The sequence below is a fragment of the Ciconia boyciana genome, chromosome 2 (assembly GCF_034638445.1).
Source record: "Ciconia boyciana chromosome 2, ASM3463844v1, whole genome shotgun sequence".
Lineage (NCBI taxonomy): Eukaryota > Metazoa > Chordata > Aves > Ciconiiformes > Ciconiidae > Ciconia > Ciconia boyciana.
In genome coordinates this window covers 55205549-55224399 of record NC_132935.1, presented here as the reverse complement: position 1 = coordinate 55224399, position 18851 = coordinate 55205549, and the positions used below count along the sequence as shown (strand labels likewise).

Genomic DNA, 18851 nt, shown 5'->3' with positions numbered 1-18851 from the left:
AACAAATTTGAAAACAGGAGGCTTGCTCTGAGTTAGGAGAACCGTGCAAAGTCAACCAGTGTGTCTACTCCTCCTTAAGCCCTTAGCACAGAGAAAATGTGACCTTAACCTAGCGCGTTCTTCTCACCAATTTTCGTAAAGCCTTCATCCATACAAGTGGGTAAGGTGTTGTTTTCCAATCTTTCTCATGCTGGCAGTCGGATCAAGAGGAGGACGGAGATCTAAAGGCACAGGTACAGAAACAAAAGGCCCAGATGTTGCTCAAGTATTGATGTTGGAGGTGTTCACCTCTCTCAGCATGTTATTGTCGGTTCTCTGTGAAGAAATGTGTAGAAACAGCATTTTGTATCCTTTCAATACTGTGTCCCTTACCTTTCCCTTTCTTTTTCACTTCTTTCAGAATAGTCTGATTAAGCGAATACAGGGTGAAAATGTGTATGTCAAACATAGTAATCTTATGTTAGAGGTTGGTATTGGTATATACCAGTGCATGTACGTACATGTGTGTTAGTTTTAGTGGTAAACTGTGAATCTGCACTATGATGCATGAAGTGTGTATTCCCACCTGCTAATAAATCAAATAGATTTTTTTTTCTCAGATTATGATGAATCCTCTAACTTGTACTATAAATATATATATGCGTGCGCGTATGTGTGTGTGCGTCCACGCGCATATGTATGTTTGTTTGAAGCCTCTTTATCAGGTGTAAATTACAGCGATAAGGATAAGCTCTCTAAGAGTATTTTTAATACTCACTTGTATGAGATATGCTATGCTGTTATCTTTCAAAATGCCACATTTTCACAGAGTGTTGTGTTAGTGCTGTGCTCCCTGGCTCCCTGAGATGTTACTTCCCTCTTTACTAACCAAGTTGTGTGTTTTGGCTCTAAAATTTGGTTGGCTTAGGATGTATTACAAACTCCTCTATTCTTTTAAAACTGTCCAGGACCTAGACAAAACCCAGGAAGATCTGATGAAACATCAGACCAATATAAGCGAGCTGAAACGCACCTTCTTGGAAACCTCCACAGAAACGGCTGTGTCTAATGAGTGGGAGAAGAGGCTTTCCACATCTCCCGTTCGGCTTGCAGCAAGGCAGGAGGAAGCTCCTATGATTGAACCACTAGTGCCTGAAGAGGTCAGCGTGAGCTGAAAGGCTTCATTACGTATTTGTCTATTCGTTTCTGCTTATAATAGCTCTCAGGAGATCAGAGGCCGTAGTAAGAGGCCATTCCCCACTTGCAGGTGCTCCCTTTTGCTCAGCACTCAGGCTGTAGCAGCAAACATGCAAGGAAGAGCAGATACCTTATATGTATATATATATATATAGTTAGAGTATGAAATTCACTGAAAGCCGCGTGGCAGAACTGGGTCTCCCTGAGGGTGTGAAACGCAGGCTTCCTTACAGGTTCGGTGAGCTTGAGGAAGCCCAGCCGTGCGTGAAAGAAACCAGGAAGGTGATGGAGAGAAAATTTAAATAGTGGTGACTGGTTGGGAGCAGCAGTGTAGCAGGACGGATGGGGGTACCAAGCTTGACAAGAAAATGCAGAGCAAAGGGCAGAACTCTCTCAGCCTTTGAAGGTGGGGAAGAAATACTGATGATAATTAGACCTGCTTGGCCAGTTCCATAAGGGAACTGGAAGTTGCTGCAGTCTGCTGGATACCGTTTCGTTGAAGACCCAATGCAGATTGCTAGGCATGTGCATTTTCATGCAGTGTGCATGCGTGAAAAAAATCTTGCTCGCTGTGCAGTCTCGAAGTGTTTGCAAGACCTTGCCAATTAAAAAGCTGCCTTTTATTCAGTTTGTGGGTAGATAATGAGATGTAGAGGTAACAATGTAACATTCACATTGCCGTAAAATACATAGATCTTCAAAAAAAGCAGAGAGTCTTAGTTTAAATCCAGTGGAGCAAAAAGAAATATGCTTGTGTGGTCTGCACAAACGTTAGGTTTTTTATTCTGTTGTGGATGGATATCTGGTTTCTGTCTCACAGGAATCATCTTTATGGTTACCATGTATTTTTAGCATTACAGACCAATAAATGGTCATAAAATTTGCTTCTGTCACCTCAGCACTGCGGTAATGTTGTAACGAACTCTGCAAAAATCGGCTGGAAAGTATAATTCCAAAGAGTCTTCTGCTTTCCCAGCTTAGAGGTTGGCATTGCAGACCCACAGCTCTCTGGGGAAGGGAATCCCTGGAGGCACCCAGATAACGCACGTCAGCTTCTCCTCTTAGGGAAAGGGAGGTTGCCAAGAAAAAGGCCCCAGCTCCTCTTCTCCCACATTCTACCCACTAACCAGTGGCTGATACAGACATCAGACATGCATTACAGTGGCCATCAGGTTGTATTAAAATACCTAAAAAGCAGACTGGGTGCCCAAAGCTTACCTTTTGGAGAGAGCGCTGAGGAGTCTTAATGTTGCTCCTGCTGCCTTGTTCAGGAATCATAATAGATCCTATGACCATGTTAGTTTGGGTGTAGTTGAAAATATAGGTTTTCTTTCTTAAAAGTAGAATCGTAAGTATAATAAACAGGATGCATTTAACATATTAAAGATGTAAGGAACTGTTGAAAGGGGGTGGCTGGCTAGCTGAGCCTGAATCCGAGGAGTGCAGGTGAAGCAAACTTATAACCCCACCCGGTTCATTTTGTGTCTTTATTACTTTAGAAATTTAATAACCATTTTTAATTAAAAAGCACAAGCAGTAGCAAAGCATTACACAGTTATGTAGGCTTTACCCTGAGGAAACACATCCGAATTTAACCATTCATTTGGAAAGGAAAAGGGCAAAAGTTGTCCTTATCTGGTACTTCTTCTCTTACTGGAAGAAAAGGACTTGCTCAAAAGCAATGTCCAGTTACTATGTCTTATATGGATCTAAGTAAACTACAGCTGTCCCATAGAATCTCATCCAAATGAAGGCATTTCTGTGGAAAAATGTGAGTGGATATGAGCTATCGGAGCCTAACTCTGAGGTGACTTCTGGCACTAAGGGGCCCCTGCTGTAGATAACGTCTGACCATCCTTTTTGGTCCTGCTAAGTGGGATGGTTTCAGTTCACATGTCCTGCTGAGAGAGGAATTTTTCAGGAAAAAAATGAAGCCATGCATAGGTCAAAATCAGCACCTTGATGTCTACTAAAAATGCGGAGGCAGTCAGGATAGAGAGCACGTAGAACTGTGTTATGTAGTAGCTTCTTCTAGTCAAAGAAGTTACACGTTTAACTTAGCATATCCACTTTAAAAAATTATTCAGTACTGTTACCTGTAGCTCTTTAATATAATAAAACAAGAACAGAAGGGAAAATATGCCTTTTCACAGTGTGTGCTTCGAGCATTTGGCACCTGTGCGTGTTCAGTCAGTTTGACTTTAAGCCTGTCTAGTCACCAGTTGGTTTCTTACAATAATAGGGGAAATACTTTGTTTTTCTTTAGTTATGAAAAATGTGGTTTTAAATATCTGCCATAATGGTGCCCAGATAGGTGCAGAATATGAAAGCCACCGTTCAACAAACTCCGTGACAATGTTTAGTCTGACCTGGATTGGGTTAAACCAGCACTTTAGAAATAAAGAAGTTATGCATCTCATTACAATCAGGGAGATGAGCAGTTTCTCCCTTTCTCTCTCAAGTTTCTAGAAGTTTTGTATCTTTCTTTAAACATGTACCTTTCTTCTTGAGTATGTGGAGTATACGTATTTAAAATGGTACACTAGGAACGGTACCTTAGGAAATTGAGTCTTACCAATGTTTAAAACTGTCCCAGTTGGTCAAGTTGCACAGATACACTTCTCATTCTCACAGCATTGGGAAGGCACAGTTGGGATAAAGGTGAGGAGGATTTTGGTGTCACGCTATAGAGGATAATACAGCAATGGTTAGCTTCCTGCATGGGAACAAGACTCTGAGACCTCTTGTACCTGTAAGGAGAAAAGGAGAGCTGAAATCTTGGCAGAGCACACCTTCTGCCTGCTTCAACAGGGAAGGCTGCAGACTCAGGAAAGAGCTAAATCCAGGGCGAAGGTGGAGGGACCTGTTCTAGGGTATTGATGGAAGCCACAGAAGTTGGCACCAGACACAGTTAAATGAATAATAGAAGATGAAATAAACACTCTGCATCCACACCCGGTGTTATTCAATTTACTGTTTTTCCTGCTACGCAAACAGTATGCTCGTGTCTGCTTTGCATTCATCGCAGAGAGACACTGATTTCAGTTCTTATTGGAAACTTCTTTGCTGTAAAATTATTCTGTTTAATTCTGTTTCCTAATTTACCATGCAATTAATAATTTGTAGAGTGGAGAAATATGATGGGCTATTGTAAAGTGTAGTGGACTATTGACCCTCCATTTACTAAAACCATTTATTCCCCTGACATTAGACCAAAGAAGAAAGAGAAAAATCAGAAAAACTCATATTTTTGCAGAAGGGAGGTACTACATTCCTTGAATTGCAGGTAAAAACAAATAATACTTTCTTGAAATGCAGTCTGATAGGCTGGCAATGATTTCTTATTTTATTATCTTTTTTCCTTTCCAAGCCACTTATTTTTATTTATTTATTTATTTCATAAGTTCCAGAGGGAGATGTAATCTGGGGGCCAAATTCTGAGGAATGAGTACCCTCCAGAGCTTATGGCTTCCTAATAGAGACTGATTTCTCTGCTAGTTAGAAATCTACTTGCACGGTGCTATTTATGGATGTTGTTTGCAGTTGTGCATGCATTTCCAGCATAAGCCTCACTGAGAACATTATGGTGAATGGGGCACTTCTGTCATTAGAATTAATTTCCTTTATACTGTCAAGTGAATTCAGATTATGCTGAGTGATGGTGAACTTTGTATTCTTATTGGTTTTTCTATTAGCCAAGTGTGATAGAGAAGAAGCTGCAGGAAGGAGAATCTGCTGGCACTTTGGTTACTTCTCATCAAATCATTATCCAGAAAAGTATCCCATCATCCCTAGAGGTTATTTTTAATTCATTCGATTTTAAACTACAACATTTGCTTAGTTAAATACAGAAGTTATGGTCTTACGGTCAAATAACTGGATGCTGATTGCATAGCCAAAGCAAATCACATAGTGTATTTGCATGAAGAGGAAGAAAGATGCTGCATTAAGTTCAGTTCAGTATCTATAGTAGTGTGGCGTTGACTGTGTTGTACTACTCAATTTAAACAATGCTGAAGGGGGTTGATGTTATTCTAATGAAAACAAGGAAATTTGGTGCAGGCTACAGCTACATACAAATGCATACTATTCTAAAACCTCATCGACAGAGTGTTTGTCACAATGGGCGAACAGTTGAATGGGCTTATTTGCCCTATTTTTGTAATTTGTTTTTGCCTGTAGCATTATGAACCATTGCAATATATTAATTTTAACCTCAGGATGATTCCAATCATCATTTTAAATGATGCACTGAAACGCTACCGTGCTTCAAATTACTACAGAAAGAGTGTGGCAAAAGTAACTTTTTGTGTCCACATCATATGGGTGTCTAAGGGGAGGGAATCTACAAAGGAATCATACTTTGCCTAAGGTGATGCTGTTTATTCGTTTGATAACTACTCTAAAAGGTACAATGGTAAAAGTTATTATATGCTTCCAGAAGAGGCAGCATTGATTTCTTAAAAGTCTTCATACTTTAGTGCTCCTGAAGTAGAGATAAACCTTCAGATATTCTAATTTAGCTTTTATATCTCAAATATAGGGCACTGAGGATTGGGTTATTATAGACAAAATACCCTCTGAGGTAGTTGATGGTGAATCGAAAAAAAATCTGGCATACAAAGTAGTGACTGTGAGCAGTAAAACTGCCTTTCCACCTGAGATATTAAAATCCAGTACCATTCTAATGCAGAGCTTTGAGGACTTGGAAGGTGAAATACAATCTAAAGAGGAGAATAAGCAGAAAATGTTCACCCTAGGAAAGTCCTATGATACCGTATCTGGGAAAATTGTAACCATGACAAGTAAAGCTAAAGAGGGTGAGAAAGCAGTACAGCCTTCAGTAGAAGCTTTGCAAAAAATGGAAAGGGAAGTGCAAGAATCTGTGAAAATCATTCCGGTAGTGGCCGAGTATGAAATCCTTGAGCCTGTCACTGATGAGAAAGCCAGGCGGGGATCCGACGTGCAGAGCACGAAAAGAAAGCTGTCCGACTCTCTGACACCCATAAAGGAAGCAGAATCTCAGTTGCAAAGTCCTGAAGAGGAGAGTTTGAAAAAGACACTAAAGACGGACCAGGATTGGCAGTTACATGGTACACTGGGAAGCTTGCAGCTTGGCAAAGCAGAAAAACACCTTGGCAGTGAAGCTGTAAAAGCAGGGGCATTTGCCCGGAGAGATAAGAGCCTGTCTGAGTGGAGATATTCCAGAGAACAGCCATTTGCCATTGCTACTGCTCACTATGTTACCGAGTCGTCTGCGTCAAAAGTAGTGGTAACAAGTGGCTTTGACTTCATGCCACGGTTTAAAGATTAAAGCATGACTTCTTTTAGGCAATCCCCTCACACCACCCTACCTTTCGGTTCTCTTGCTGCCTCGCTTTATGTTGACAGCAGCCAACCCAGCTTATTTTTTTCCCCTCATACTTTGAATCCGTTCCACAGTCTGAAGCAGACATTATATAAGGCTTTCAACCTTTCTGGTTTATTTAAAGATCCATGTTACTGAAATGTAGTTTTGCTGCTGTGGCTTATTAATAAAAGGAAAAAAAAGGTTTGCTTCAACCAGCAAAATGCCAGCGCTAACAACTATGCTTCGTAACTATTGCTTACTACAGCCATTATGAATTTGCTCTGATTTATTTTCCCATTCTTTTCCTGTTTCCAACCTCTCCGTGCCCCTGCAACCTTCTCTCCCTTCCCTCCGTCTCTGCCTCCAGTTTTGGCAATTAATATGTCTGTGCATGTGGGTCTGCCTTTCTTCTCTGTGTGACTCTACATTTCTTTGTCTATTTAGACTAAACAGTCCACCGGTGAAAAAACCTTGGATGGTTCAGATATCTTCAGTTTAATAGAGTCTGCCAGAAAACCGACTGAGTTCATAGGAGGGGTTACTTCTGCTTCACATAGCTGGGCTCAGGTGGCCGTTCAGTTCCCTCCATCAACATTATAACCGCACACCGATTACTTTTGCTTTTCTTTTGTTTCCTGTTTTTATGCATAACACGGAACCTGTACGACTAACACATGTATTGATGTTCCTTTTCCTTTGTTACAATAGACCACAATAGAAACTTCACTGAAAAGAAAAACAAAAATCCCCCAGGTTTTCTCTCATTTCACTTTATTTTGGTCATTTTGCAGGGTGCTGTATTTTGCCTTTATAAAACTCACACAAAAATACCAATGAGAAAAACACTGTGGCATTTCTCTTCACTTCTAAAAATTGTGATGCTTGCTTTGTTTTTCATTTCTTCTATTCTGATAATGTCCTGAGAGCGAAAATCCATGCAATGCGAGAGAAATAAATTGGCAAAATATAATACCCATTTTTTTATTTATGTTCACAGTACATTAAGCTGAGGAGCTATTGCAAGTAGTGTTGTCTGCTTCTGACGCTGAGGGGTTTTTTTCTCCTTCCCTGCAGAGAATAGACACAACGACATCTCAGGAGATAACTTCCAGTGAAATGAAGCAAGCGGTTCAGCCGCATCAGGATACAGTGAAGAAGGTTGTACAGCAGACTGTGGTTATCGAGGAGAGACACGGGATGAATGTGCATGCGAGCGGGGATGCTGCTAAAGCGGCCGGACTTGCGCTGGATGCCCAGGCTGAGGCAGCATCGGCGGTGGCTGCTGGCGTGAAAGGGAAGGAGGGCTCTGCTGGGACTGAGGGGCTGAAGGAGGAAAAAAGGGAGGAGGCTGGGAAAGCCCTAACCAAACAGGAAGGAGTCGCTGCTGCTGCTTCGTGTGAGCAAGCGGAGGAGCAGAGTACAACAGTCCACGTTTCAGAGTCTTTGGAAAGAAAACCTCATTTTGAGGTAACTCGTTATTAAATTGGTCATGTCTGTGCTGAATTGTAAATGTAGCGGACTAAGTTAATTCTTCTCGTGGAAAGCAAAGTGTACCAAGTTTCTATGATTGCATCTCTACAGCAGGTAGTTTGTTTCTTCTCTTATTTCCTCCTTGCATGGCACCTGCAAGGCTTGTTGCTGGTTTCCAGTATTGGCAAAATGCCATGCATATTTTCCCTAAAAGCACTTTCTGTGCTACAGAGAATTACCTAATTTGGTGGCTTTTTATGCAATGGATAACAAGAATTCAGCTGGCGTTCTCTTTGGGAAAGTCCATCAAGATTGGCAAAGTTCACATGTTCTGAAAGACAGAAAATGCATTTTTTTCCATGCTTGGTACAATTGTAAATAAGTGTACTGTGTCTTAAACAACCCAGGTTCCTTATCCTAGCCCCATTAGCAGAATTTCAAGAATTATTTTGCAGAGAGGTTAGAAAAAAACTTGTTCTTGTTTTTTTTTCTGAGAGCTGAATGGAAGACTAAGCCTGAGTAGGATTCGTTCCCTGTCATTTTAAGAAAATGTATAATCCCAGAGTGGCTGATGTTGGAAGGAACCTCTGGAGGTCATCTGGTCCAACCCCCCTGCTCAAGCAGGGTCACCCAGAGCCAGTTGCCCAGGACCGTGTCCCAACAGCTTCTGAATATCTCCAAGGATGGAGACTCCACAGCCTCCCTGGGCAACCCGTGCCGGTGCTCGGTCACCCTCACAGGGAAAAAGTATTTCCTGGTGTTCAGAGGGAACCTCCTGTATTTCAGTTTGTGCCCATTGCCTCTTGTAGTGTTTACATCTTTTCTGAAGTTTGTTTTCATGAAATCCAGGATAGTGCTAAATGCTTTCAGCATTATATACATGTATGTACCACTACATGTATGTACCATTACAATGAAGAGAATTTTATCTTCTTTTTTTTTACATGCAGAGCACTTTTTAGTTGTTCCCGCTCCTTTTCCCAAGCAAAAAAACCCCGATTCTGAGAAATCCAGAAGCTTTACTAAATGTTCCAATTCCTTTTTTTTTGTTCACGCAGTCACCAGTTGTGAAGACTGAGACTATCAGTTTCAGTAGTGTTTCTGCTGGTGGGGGAAACCTTGAAATTTCAACAAAGGAAGTGCCAGTAGTCCATACAGAAACAAAAACCATTACATACGAGTCTTCTCAGGTAAGAAATTCTGCAAAACTCAGGGTCTAATTTAACCTGGCCTTAAGGAACCCATATTTCTTCACCCATCTTTAAGTGTATGCCTTAGCGTAAACTATTCTAAACTGTTCAAGTATTAAATATTAGCATGAGGAGTATATACATAAGTATAGCTTACCTGAGGGTGACTCTCATGTCCTGGTGTAGGACCTTTTGAGAACATTGATGAAAGATGGATGTCAAAGTCCCAGCTTCTCATCCGTCCTTCCAGAAGGGAAGGGGAGTCTCCACATGCAGAGAGAACTACTGGTACATGATCACCCTAATAGTAGTTGTTTCCCTACCATTAGATACTCACTTTATGAAGAACTGTAGAAATAGGGAAGTTCAGCCAGCCCAGTTCTTGCCTCCTTGTGCTCAGGAGCATGTTTTTGATGACTGGTTTTCTCTTTCGGTTCCCTAGGTGGATTGTGGTGCTGACTCAGAACCAGGTGTATTGATGAGTGCACAAACTATCACATCTGAAACTACCAGCACTACAACCACTACACATATCACCAAAGTGAGTCCTCAGAAAACAGGGAGGGTTTTTTTCACAAGGGTGTATGTTTTTTTCAGTTCAATTCTATTATTTATTTTAAAACATGGACACATGCTTATATTCTCGGACAAAATCCTGTCTGTTTTGGGTACCTGTCTTTATTCACCTATCTTTGGGTTTACTGGCTTCATTAACTTTATCATCCAAGGACTTGATAAGAGTCCTGAAAGTCATAAAGCCTTAGGGTATGTCTATGCAAGCACAAAACGTTGCTGTGCAGAGGCACTTGAGTTAGCTGCAAATACTGTCTGGAATTGGAAGCAGTGTAGCCACGTTGGCATCATATGGTAGCCAGGAAGGAACAATTTGCCTGAGCACGAGGCTCCCTTGACATGACTATACTGCCTTTGAGTCCTAAGCTGTTATCCCTGCACAGTGTTGAAAACGCATAGTAAATCTGTAGTCATAACAGGACATTCAGCCAGCTCAGACGCTGCGGTTGCATTGCTGGGTGGTACCCTAAGGAACTTTCCCACAGCCAGACAGAAAGCTTATGGCTGCACAGACAAATTATGTCGGGTCTTCCAAGTTCCAAGACAGTGTCTAAATAACAGTTCCTCCCTAAGCAGAAACCCTCTTAGTGCCGTGACAGCTCTCCTACCAATATTCACTGAGGACAGCATTTCACCTTCTGCAGTGAAATGCCCCCTTCAGCAGATGAGCTATGCAAAGGCCATACCACCCTGTATGTCCTTCTGAAGCCTGCAGTTGGACTTCACTAGGTCTTAATATGAGCTGTCTGTATGTCCACTCTTTTCTTAATGGGATGAATTTACCATAAATACCTGCCATTTTTTACATACAAACATCTCTCCTGACATGTGCAGATTGATTAGAATCATAAAATTATCTGTGTTGGAAGGACCTCTGGAGGTCACTTAGTCCATTCAGAGCAGGCCAACTTCAGAGCTGCTCTGGTTGCAGTTCAGGGTTGTCCCCTCTGTGCATGCTGTTTGAGATAGTTCAGTCCAGTCACGTCTGGGTTCCTGCACTGATCATTCTCTGGATGAGTAGCAGCACTCTTTAAAGTGAGTTACTGACATGCATTTGTACCTCCCATCTAGACTGTGAAAGGAGGCATCTCAGAGACAAGAATTGAAAAACGAATAGTCATCACAGGAGATGCAGATATTGATCATGATCAGGTAAAATCTGTAAGCTGCTAAAGGCTACCCTGAAGACTGCTGAAGAGAACATTTCTAAACATTGCTTTAAAAGATACTATCCGTACTGGCATGCCTTAAATTAAACTGGATTAGTAGTTAAATCAGTGATGGTATATTTCATATTTTAATCATTTTCCTCATTTGTAAATTGTGTAATATCTCATGAATCTCTCCACCTTGCTACTGATCATGCATGTTCCACCTCCTTTTTGTTTTTGCCCTTCTGTGGTTTCCTTGGGATAGGCGCTGGCTCAGGCAATTAAAGAAGCCAAAGAGCAGCACCCTGACATGTCAGTGACCAAAGTAGTGGTACATAAAGAGACAGAAATCACACCAGAAGATGGGGAGGATTGACCACAGGTAAGAGGACTAGATGATTTTCCTAGGCATTTACTGGGCTGGCATGTTGCAAAGGTTGTTTTCCTACCATAATTCACCTCTAACTCTTTGCTTTCTCTCACTGGCATTTGCAAGCTGCATTTGTGCTGGTTATCAGTTCTGGTATTTGAATGTAAACCACATTCAGCTCTAAACATCTTTCTTCATTTAATGGTGCCAGCTGGAGAAAGAGAAACTACTCATTTGCTTTTGTTGGCTCTCTGGAAAGTCCTCATTGTCCATGCTTTGATATAGTCTAATTTTCTAAGCCTGAAGTCAAAAAACCTGTTGTCTGCTTTTATGTCATTTAAGAACAAAAATAATTTGTTCTTAAAAGTGTGCATTTTGTTTAAAAATGCCAAGGGAAAAACCTACAGCTGTCCCGTGCAGATATGTTACAAGTTAAGCTTTAATTCCTAACTTGCAAAGATATGGTCCAACTTGCTTTTGATTTTTCTTTTAAACCTAGTGAATTAGTGTGTCGGTATTTGGATGTCTTGGCTTTCTTGTATTTGAAAGAACATTTTATGTTTTAAAGCAGCATTGTTTATCAGGATGAGATGATAATGCAGCTTTTCTTGTGTCAAGCTTTTTTTCAGTAAAGGCATGCTCTCCAATTGTGGCTGGCTAAACAGACATCTTAATATTACTATATTTACTCTGTGCACAAAAACATGTCACGCATACTAACCTGCTCTGCAAAAGCCGTTAATGCCAGCACCATTACACAAATTGCTTTGAATGCTGTATGCAGAAGGAAAAAAAAAAAAAGCTGCTTGTCTGATTTGTTTAAATCGTTAGCAGCATTTTATTCTTAAAACAATATATATTCCCTAACATTTGGTGTAAGTAACAGAATATGATGCACAGCACCTTTTGAAGCTGTTTTGCTCTCCTGCTTTTGGGTATAGTGACCCTAAAGAATTCTGAAATTCAGAAAACTGAATTTCTGTTATTTATTTGGAAGGTGGAACCAGTCACTGAGGAGTGAGTAGCTGTGATTCTTGTGGTATTCTGCGAAGTGTTTCAGAGACAATGTGATGTGGCTTGCTTAAAAGTCTGTTGATGTCACTAATTCTTTCCATTGGCGTCAGTGGATTTTGGATTTAGGCCAAGTTGCTTATTCTGGGATGATGCCGTTTTCAAATAGCTTTTGTTACACAAACAAATTGACAAAATCTCTTTTGCAAGAGAGTAGTTGCTTCAAATAATTAACTCGGTTCTCTTTCCTGCAGGAATAACCTAGATTGCATATGAATCCAGACATGCACACCAGTAGGAATACGAGAGCCTATACAGAGTCTCAGTTCCAACCTGACTGACTTGTATCTGTCTATGGAAAATTTCAGTACAGAAGAATTGATCTTGACCGTTAATAAAGAAACTGGCAGAGATACCTTCCCATAGAAAGCGATCTGAATCAGCAGCAGTTAAACAATATTGCATGAAGCAACGATAAAATTACAGAAAAGCAGCATTTTTAATTTTCTTAAAATGTCTAAGTTTTCAGCTATACCTGCACGTTCATAAACAATATAAACAGTGATCTCATGTAACACATAAACAGTTCATGCCTTTCACAGTTTATGAAAGTCTAAACAAATTAAAATTTGTTAGGTGGCAAGCCTTTTGTTTACGAATATTGTAAATGAAGATTACCCCCAAAATGCTAGAAGCTGCATAGGTACTGTGTATAATGTTTTACCACACATTAGATGTGCCAATAACACAGTTTATTCAGTAAACAACTTGAATCTTATATTTGTTTCATCTGGTTTTATTACTGCCCGATAAACGATGATGAATCTTTACTCTTATCAAAATATTTAAATGCTTACAAAGTGTGCTTTGTATACCTGACTGAATACCTTATGAGGTAGTAATGATTTTAGTATATTAACTTTAACGATTTTTGTCAGCATTGTTCAGAGTCAGCTTCCAGTCACCCTTCACAGATCCTAACCTTGTAAATTATATGTAGTTATTTTGGAGAAAAAAAAAAAAATCTGTATTTTACTTAGTTTGCAGCATTAGAAAATTATTAATCTGAAATAACCGTGATGGTTTTCTATTGATTTCCCTTTTGTTCTCAGAGGAAAAAAAGAAAAAAAAAAAAATCTGTTTGAGAATCTGGTCAGCATTTACTATCTAGTTCAGAGTCAAGCCTTAACCTGTACAGAACGTCCACTGAAAACTCGTTAGTGTCCAGCTACAATACCCACTGAAGGGATAGCGTCCATTACACTGTCAGCTGCATCACAACACATGGTGAATGTATGTTTCTGCATAGTGAAATAAAAGTGGTAAATGCATCCAAAATCGTATTGTTCTGTGTCTAAAAGCACCTAGTGTTCTTTAATATTCAAAACGTTAAGTTACATTTGTAAGACGCCACAGGTCTTACTCATCTGCACAGTAGACATGTTTTGTCTTCAGCGGCTGACACTGCACTGTGCAGACAGTCGGAGTTAGCGGAGCATCCAAAGGGATGACAGTGTTCACCTTTGGGCAAACCATGTTTGCAAAGGCAAAGGAGTATTTGGTTCCTTCCGCTTTCTCTGGTTGTGTACCATTTCACCGAAGGTAAATGAAGGATTTTGTGGTTGCTTAGAAAGTAAAGGCCAGTAGCGCTTGATCCAGATCCACTCTCTTTTTGTACTTTTGCTCTGAAACATGCATAAAATTCTCTTTAAAGCAGTACTTACTTATCTGTTCCTTTTTCTTGCTCCTTTGCTGCATCTCGTTGACGCTCCCCTGGTAGTTCAAGAGAAATTTGTAACATTTAGTTCACCCTTCAATCTGTATTTCCTTGCAGGATTGAAAGAAATGGGTACAAGCAGACTTTTCAGGACATAACGGGCCAAATTTGCCCATCGCTGTTTACACAGGGCTCCCTCACATTGAAGTCAATGGATTTGGCTTCAGTGGAGAGCAGGATTTGACCCAGTGACTTGTTAATAAATGTTTATTTTCTTAATTTAGAAAGAAAAATAGTATATATAGAGAGAATAACCTGTAGATAATAATTAAAAGTAATATCCCAAGGCTTTTAAAGCTTTGCCCTTAGTGTCTAAAACATCTTCCTTCCACCAGCCATTCTTCATGCCTTTAATCCAGAGTGCTAACTACGTAACTCCCCCTACCACCGTCATGGCTTACCTCTCGCCTAATGACCTTCGCAAAGATTATGGTCTGCAGTGATCTTTGATTGACCTCGCCTCCTCCTAGTCCAAGAGCATCTATGTTCTCAGCCCTCTTGGTGACAGTAGGCTCAGTTCTCTGGTGCTGCCGGCGCCCGGCAGCAGCCGGGGGTGGAGGAGGTACTTGCCCTGTGTCTCGCAGACGGCATGCCTGTGTCTCGCATCAGGAGTTTAAAAATAGACTCTGAAGCCATATTGATCTTCCCTCAGGTGCCCCTCATGTTGTCAGCTAAGAAACAGCATTGTATTACCTCAGAGAGACGCGAGGCGATTGCACAGCCTTCTCTCCAGAGTTAGCGTTCTATTTTAGCATGGCTTGAGGAGATTGTACTTTGCTGATACTGCACAGTATGTACGCTGTCTAAAGATATTGTATCGTAAGAAGTTAGTCTCCATGGAAAGGATGCTCACAGCTAAGGTATGGCCTAAGCATATGCAAACTATGAGGAGATGAGAGTGGACAGGCAAGGACATCTCAGTGCCACTGTTGGCAGTAGACCCTTGTTTGGGGGATGGTTCCTGGAAGTGATAGCTTTGGTTTTTGTTAGAAACTGTTTCTTGGGTTGTCTGCCTAATGCTGTGCCACATGAAATAAAGAACACCTGCCTGTTTCTACCAACCATCTTTTGTCTCCGTCTCTACTCATTTATTGTTGGTCTTTCTCCGGCTTCTTGACGTAAAACAGCTTAGAAAACAAACCATCAAATATTGCGTTACTTGAAAGCACCATTACCAACGCAGACACCAGCACAGGAGACAGCCTCACTTGTTGCACCTGGAGTCACAGCTTCAGCCCTGTGAGAATGGGCTGCTCTGCACCGTCAAGGTAAGGGACCAGGATGGCCAGGCAGGGCCTTGCACAGCAGGCAAGAATGGGCATAGCAAGCAGTCACAGCAACTGTGACCATTACCGGTACAAACAGAATGAATACATTGCCTTGGCATTTTTAAAGCTGTTTGGAATCACTTAGCCTTTATCCCTCTGAAGGTTTTTAAGGCTGTCCCATCACAAATGGCAAGTAATGGTGTTCTGTGCTCAAGCACATAAAAATTTAATGGCCCTCTACATCCAGATATTAGATCAAAGCAAGGGTTTAACAGCTTAGTCTTATTTCTTCCCAGAGCAGATTTAGGCAGCTGGTGAGCTGATGTGGCTCACCTGTACAGCAGTTTGTATCTGCTGAAATTATAGTTCCTTATAAGTAGTTCATCATGGCAAATAAATTGGACATCGAGTCCAAGCTTCAGTTTGGCAAACACCCTGGCAAATCTTGCTGCAGATTTCTTGCCTTAACCCAAAAGAGTTCTGGCAGTTAAGATTACAAGGCCCATTCACAAGCTTCACCTTTACATCTTCCCTCTTCACAGGAAATAAGGGTGAGGTAAAGAAATGTGTTCCCCTTTTTTATACAGGAGTAATAATGGTCCAGGTTCTGCTGAGCTAGGAATCAAACCTTAATTTTTAATCATTTTTCCTAGTCTAGGCTATTAAAAGTTTGTGACGTGCCTGAGGCAATGCTGAGATACGTTGCATGATTTTTTTTTTTAATGTTTGTTGAACACACCAGCAGCACATACTATATACTTAACTGTATTGCCCAAACAAAATCCTGCTCAGTCAACCACATGTTCAATCAAACTGGCTGGCATCATTTTTATATTGTTAGTTACCATACAGTCAGAGACCCTACACAAAAAACTCTTGCAAAAATGAACAAAGTTCAAACTAATACCAAAGGAAACCCCATTTTCATTTGACTTTAGCTATTACAAAGCAGTAAGAAGAAAAGTGGTGTTTTTCAAGGTACATATGTCCCAAACTACAGTTCACTGTTTTGAAAATTGGTCTCAGTTCTTCTATATTGTTAACTTTAAGGAAAATCCTTAATTGGGCAATTTACCATTCCCAAGTCTTAGATCCACTTTCTCCTGATGTACATAAAAGAGTAACACTTGGATAATGAGAGGAGATTAAAAACAATTGCTAGATTCTCTTCTTTCCCTTCCCCTCTATTATGTAAAGGAGCAGATACTTGTTTTCAAGTGTTTTCTGTTGGTACTGAACCTCCTTCAGTTGACTCTACTGATGTAATCTCTTGAGGTGCCTTTGCAATTTCTTTTGGTCCTGGAACCCACTGTCTCTAGTTACAGGCTTCCAGTGTTGATGTTTTCTATGGGTATGTGCTAATGAAATGACACCAAACAAACTCTCCATCAAGTGGAGTAAGACCAGAGTTCTCTCAAACAGGATCTGGGCCTGGATGAACACGAAGAAATGCTTTCTATCACAACAGGAGCTGAACTGGACCTCCTGGAGTCCTGTATAGATCCCAAGGTATAGTGGTGGTTTGAGGTACTATGGATGGACTCTGAGATGCCTGTGGGTGGACTAATGGATGATTATGAGAAACACCCCATTGCACATGCTTTTTTTAAAGAAAGAGGAAACAAAGTACTTTTCTTAAATCTATAGATTCCAAAGGCTATATCAGTCTTACACTGCAAATGATGGTTTGCTCTGTCTTTTGTCATTAGTGTTACGCCACATCAGCAAAGAGGTTGTGGGTGGTTGCTCTGGGTTCCCTCAGAGCAACACAAAATACCAGCCTTCCTAATAAAAAGTTGGTCATACACTTAAAAAGACTTACAGTTCTGTCTCAAATAGGGATTTAGGTTTAAATAAACAATGAGGCAAATTGCTGGTAGTTTTTATATAAAAATGTTTTCCACAAACTCCTGTATTCATTAACTGAAACCAGATTATTCTGTTATCTTGGAAGTACTGTTAGCCCTTGTTCATACTGTAAATTACTCTGGTTTATGCCATTTGACTCCTCCTCCACCCTTTTTTCTGTCTCCCATTCAACATCAGTCCTGCTTCTCAGCTAGAACTAATGGCTGCTGTAAAGACTTGGGAGCAGATTTTCAAAAATCCGTGTTTAAAGGAAAACCAGTACGATCACATGATGCAAAAATCTCAGTCAGTTCTCTTCCTTCATCTCATGCTTCCAAATGCAGCTATAACCTCCATAAATCAATGACCTCAATCCTGCAGCTGAAATGACCATCACTCACTGTAAGCAGGATTAATGGCCTGTCTTTGAGAATGACTACACTGACATAGGGGGGAAAAAGAAAAAAAGAAAAAAAGAAAAAAGTACTGACACTAGAAATTATTTTCATTTTTAAACACATTATACTTTTATCTGTACAGTCTACCAGCTCTGTTTTCTCCAGAGCAGAACTTGAATAAGAACCTTTTATTCTTGTTTCTTTTTGTCCAGAGTTTACTAGGAATTTCTTTTTCATTTTCTACAAGTATCTTTGCTATCTGTTTCTGTGGTGAGGTGTACCATGACTCAACTGCTGCGCACAACCAAAGCTCGGGCAATGATGTCAACTAATCTGAACTGCAAAACGCAGATCCCAGAACGTGTGGAGCTTTGGAGCTGCCTGAATTACAACCCAGAGCGGCATGTTTCCACACGAGTCCTGCCTTACAGTGCACACGGTGCTTTTAAGTACTGGGCATGTGTTCTTTGGTGGATAATCCTGGGTGACTATAGTGTAAAAGATACAAGATTAGACAAAGCACATTAAAGGGCTCAGGGAAGGGGCATATCATAAATCATACAACAGAGCAAAGAAAAAAACAAAAGCAATATATCCGAAAGTACAAAAGCAAGTCATTAAGAAACCTTCAAAGCCTTTTCCAGTAGGAAGAGTCCAGCTAATATGGTGCTCACTCTTCCTTAAATCAAGAGTGCTACTAGCACAGATATCCTTCCTCGATGGATTTACGAGGTTGTTTCTCGGCCATATTGGCTTTCTGGCCAAACTCAGTTGATGGATTTGACATATAAAGGCTTCTAAAGGCATTTATATTCCTTTAGTCCAGCCTCCAATCCGTATACAATTTAGACAAACGTGAATCTTGTTATATAGTCACAGAAGTGTTGACAGTTTCACCACTCATCCTTAGAGCTCCTAAATTCCAAGATACTGGACAAACACACACGCGTGCACACGCAGGCACATGTTCCCACAGAACATTATTTATTCTAACAGTATTTCTATGAAATCATCCTTGAATATGCATTAAACAATGGATTCTTTTGTTTTGTTTTTCCATGTAAAATGCCATCTGGTGATTGACGTGTCACAAGATTATTTTTTTCCTGCAATCAGATGCAATATGTCAGTACAAATATTTTTTGTCATATCGATCTATAAAAGTGAATATGTAACATGAAAACACTGCAACATGTGGCCTGCTGTCACAGAAATAAAGGACTGTCTTGAATATCTGCATAAGGTGGTCCTGTGACAAGGAAGCTTCTG

The 18851-nt window shown here is 40.5% G+C and overlaps 1 protein-coding gene across 10 annotated transcripts in view; it reads left to right on the top strand.

The window, feature by feature from the left end:
• EPB41L3 (erythrocyte membrane protein band 4.1 like 3) overlaps positions 1–15116 on the top strand; it is a 98210-nt gene extending 83094 nt beyond the window's left edge. For 3 of the 10 annotated variants that reach the window (XM_072852694.1, XM_072852696.1, XM_072852695.1), the window contains exons 14-23: positions 198–233; positions 948–1139; positions 4388–4462; positions 4872–4973; positions 7601–7993; positions 9055–9186; positions 9629–9727; positions 10831–10911; positions 11176–11292; positions 12546–15113. In XM_072852694.1, the coding sequence (XP_072708795.1) occupies positions 198–233; positions 948–1139; positions 4388–4462; positions 4872–4973; positions 7601–7993; positions 9055–9186; positions 9629–9727; positions 10831–10911; positions 11176–11286 (1221 nt within the window). In that variant the 3' untranslated portion in view covers positions 11287–11292; positions 12546–15113. Of the gene's footprint in view, positions 1–197; positions 234–947; positions 1140–4387; positions 4463–4871; positions 4974–5719; positions 6446–6970; positions 7094–7600; positions 7994–9054; positions 9187–9628; positions 9728–10830; positions 10912–11175; positions 11293–12545 lie in introns of all 10 variants that reach the window. The other 7 variants (XM_072852697.1, XM_072852698.1, XM_072852703.1 and 4 more) reach the window with 5 other exon arrangements.
• The last annotated feature ends 3735 nt before the right edge of the window (positions 15117–18851 follow it).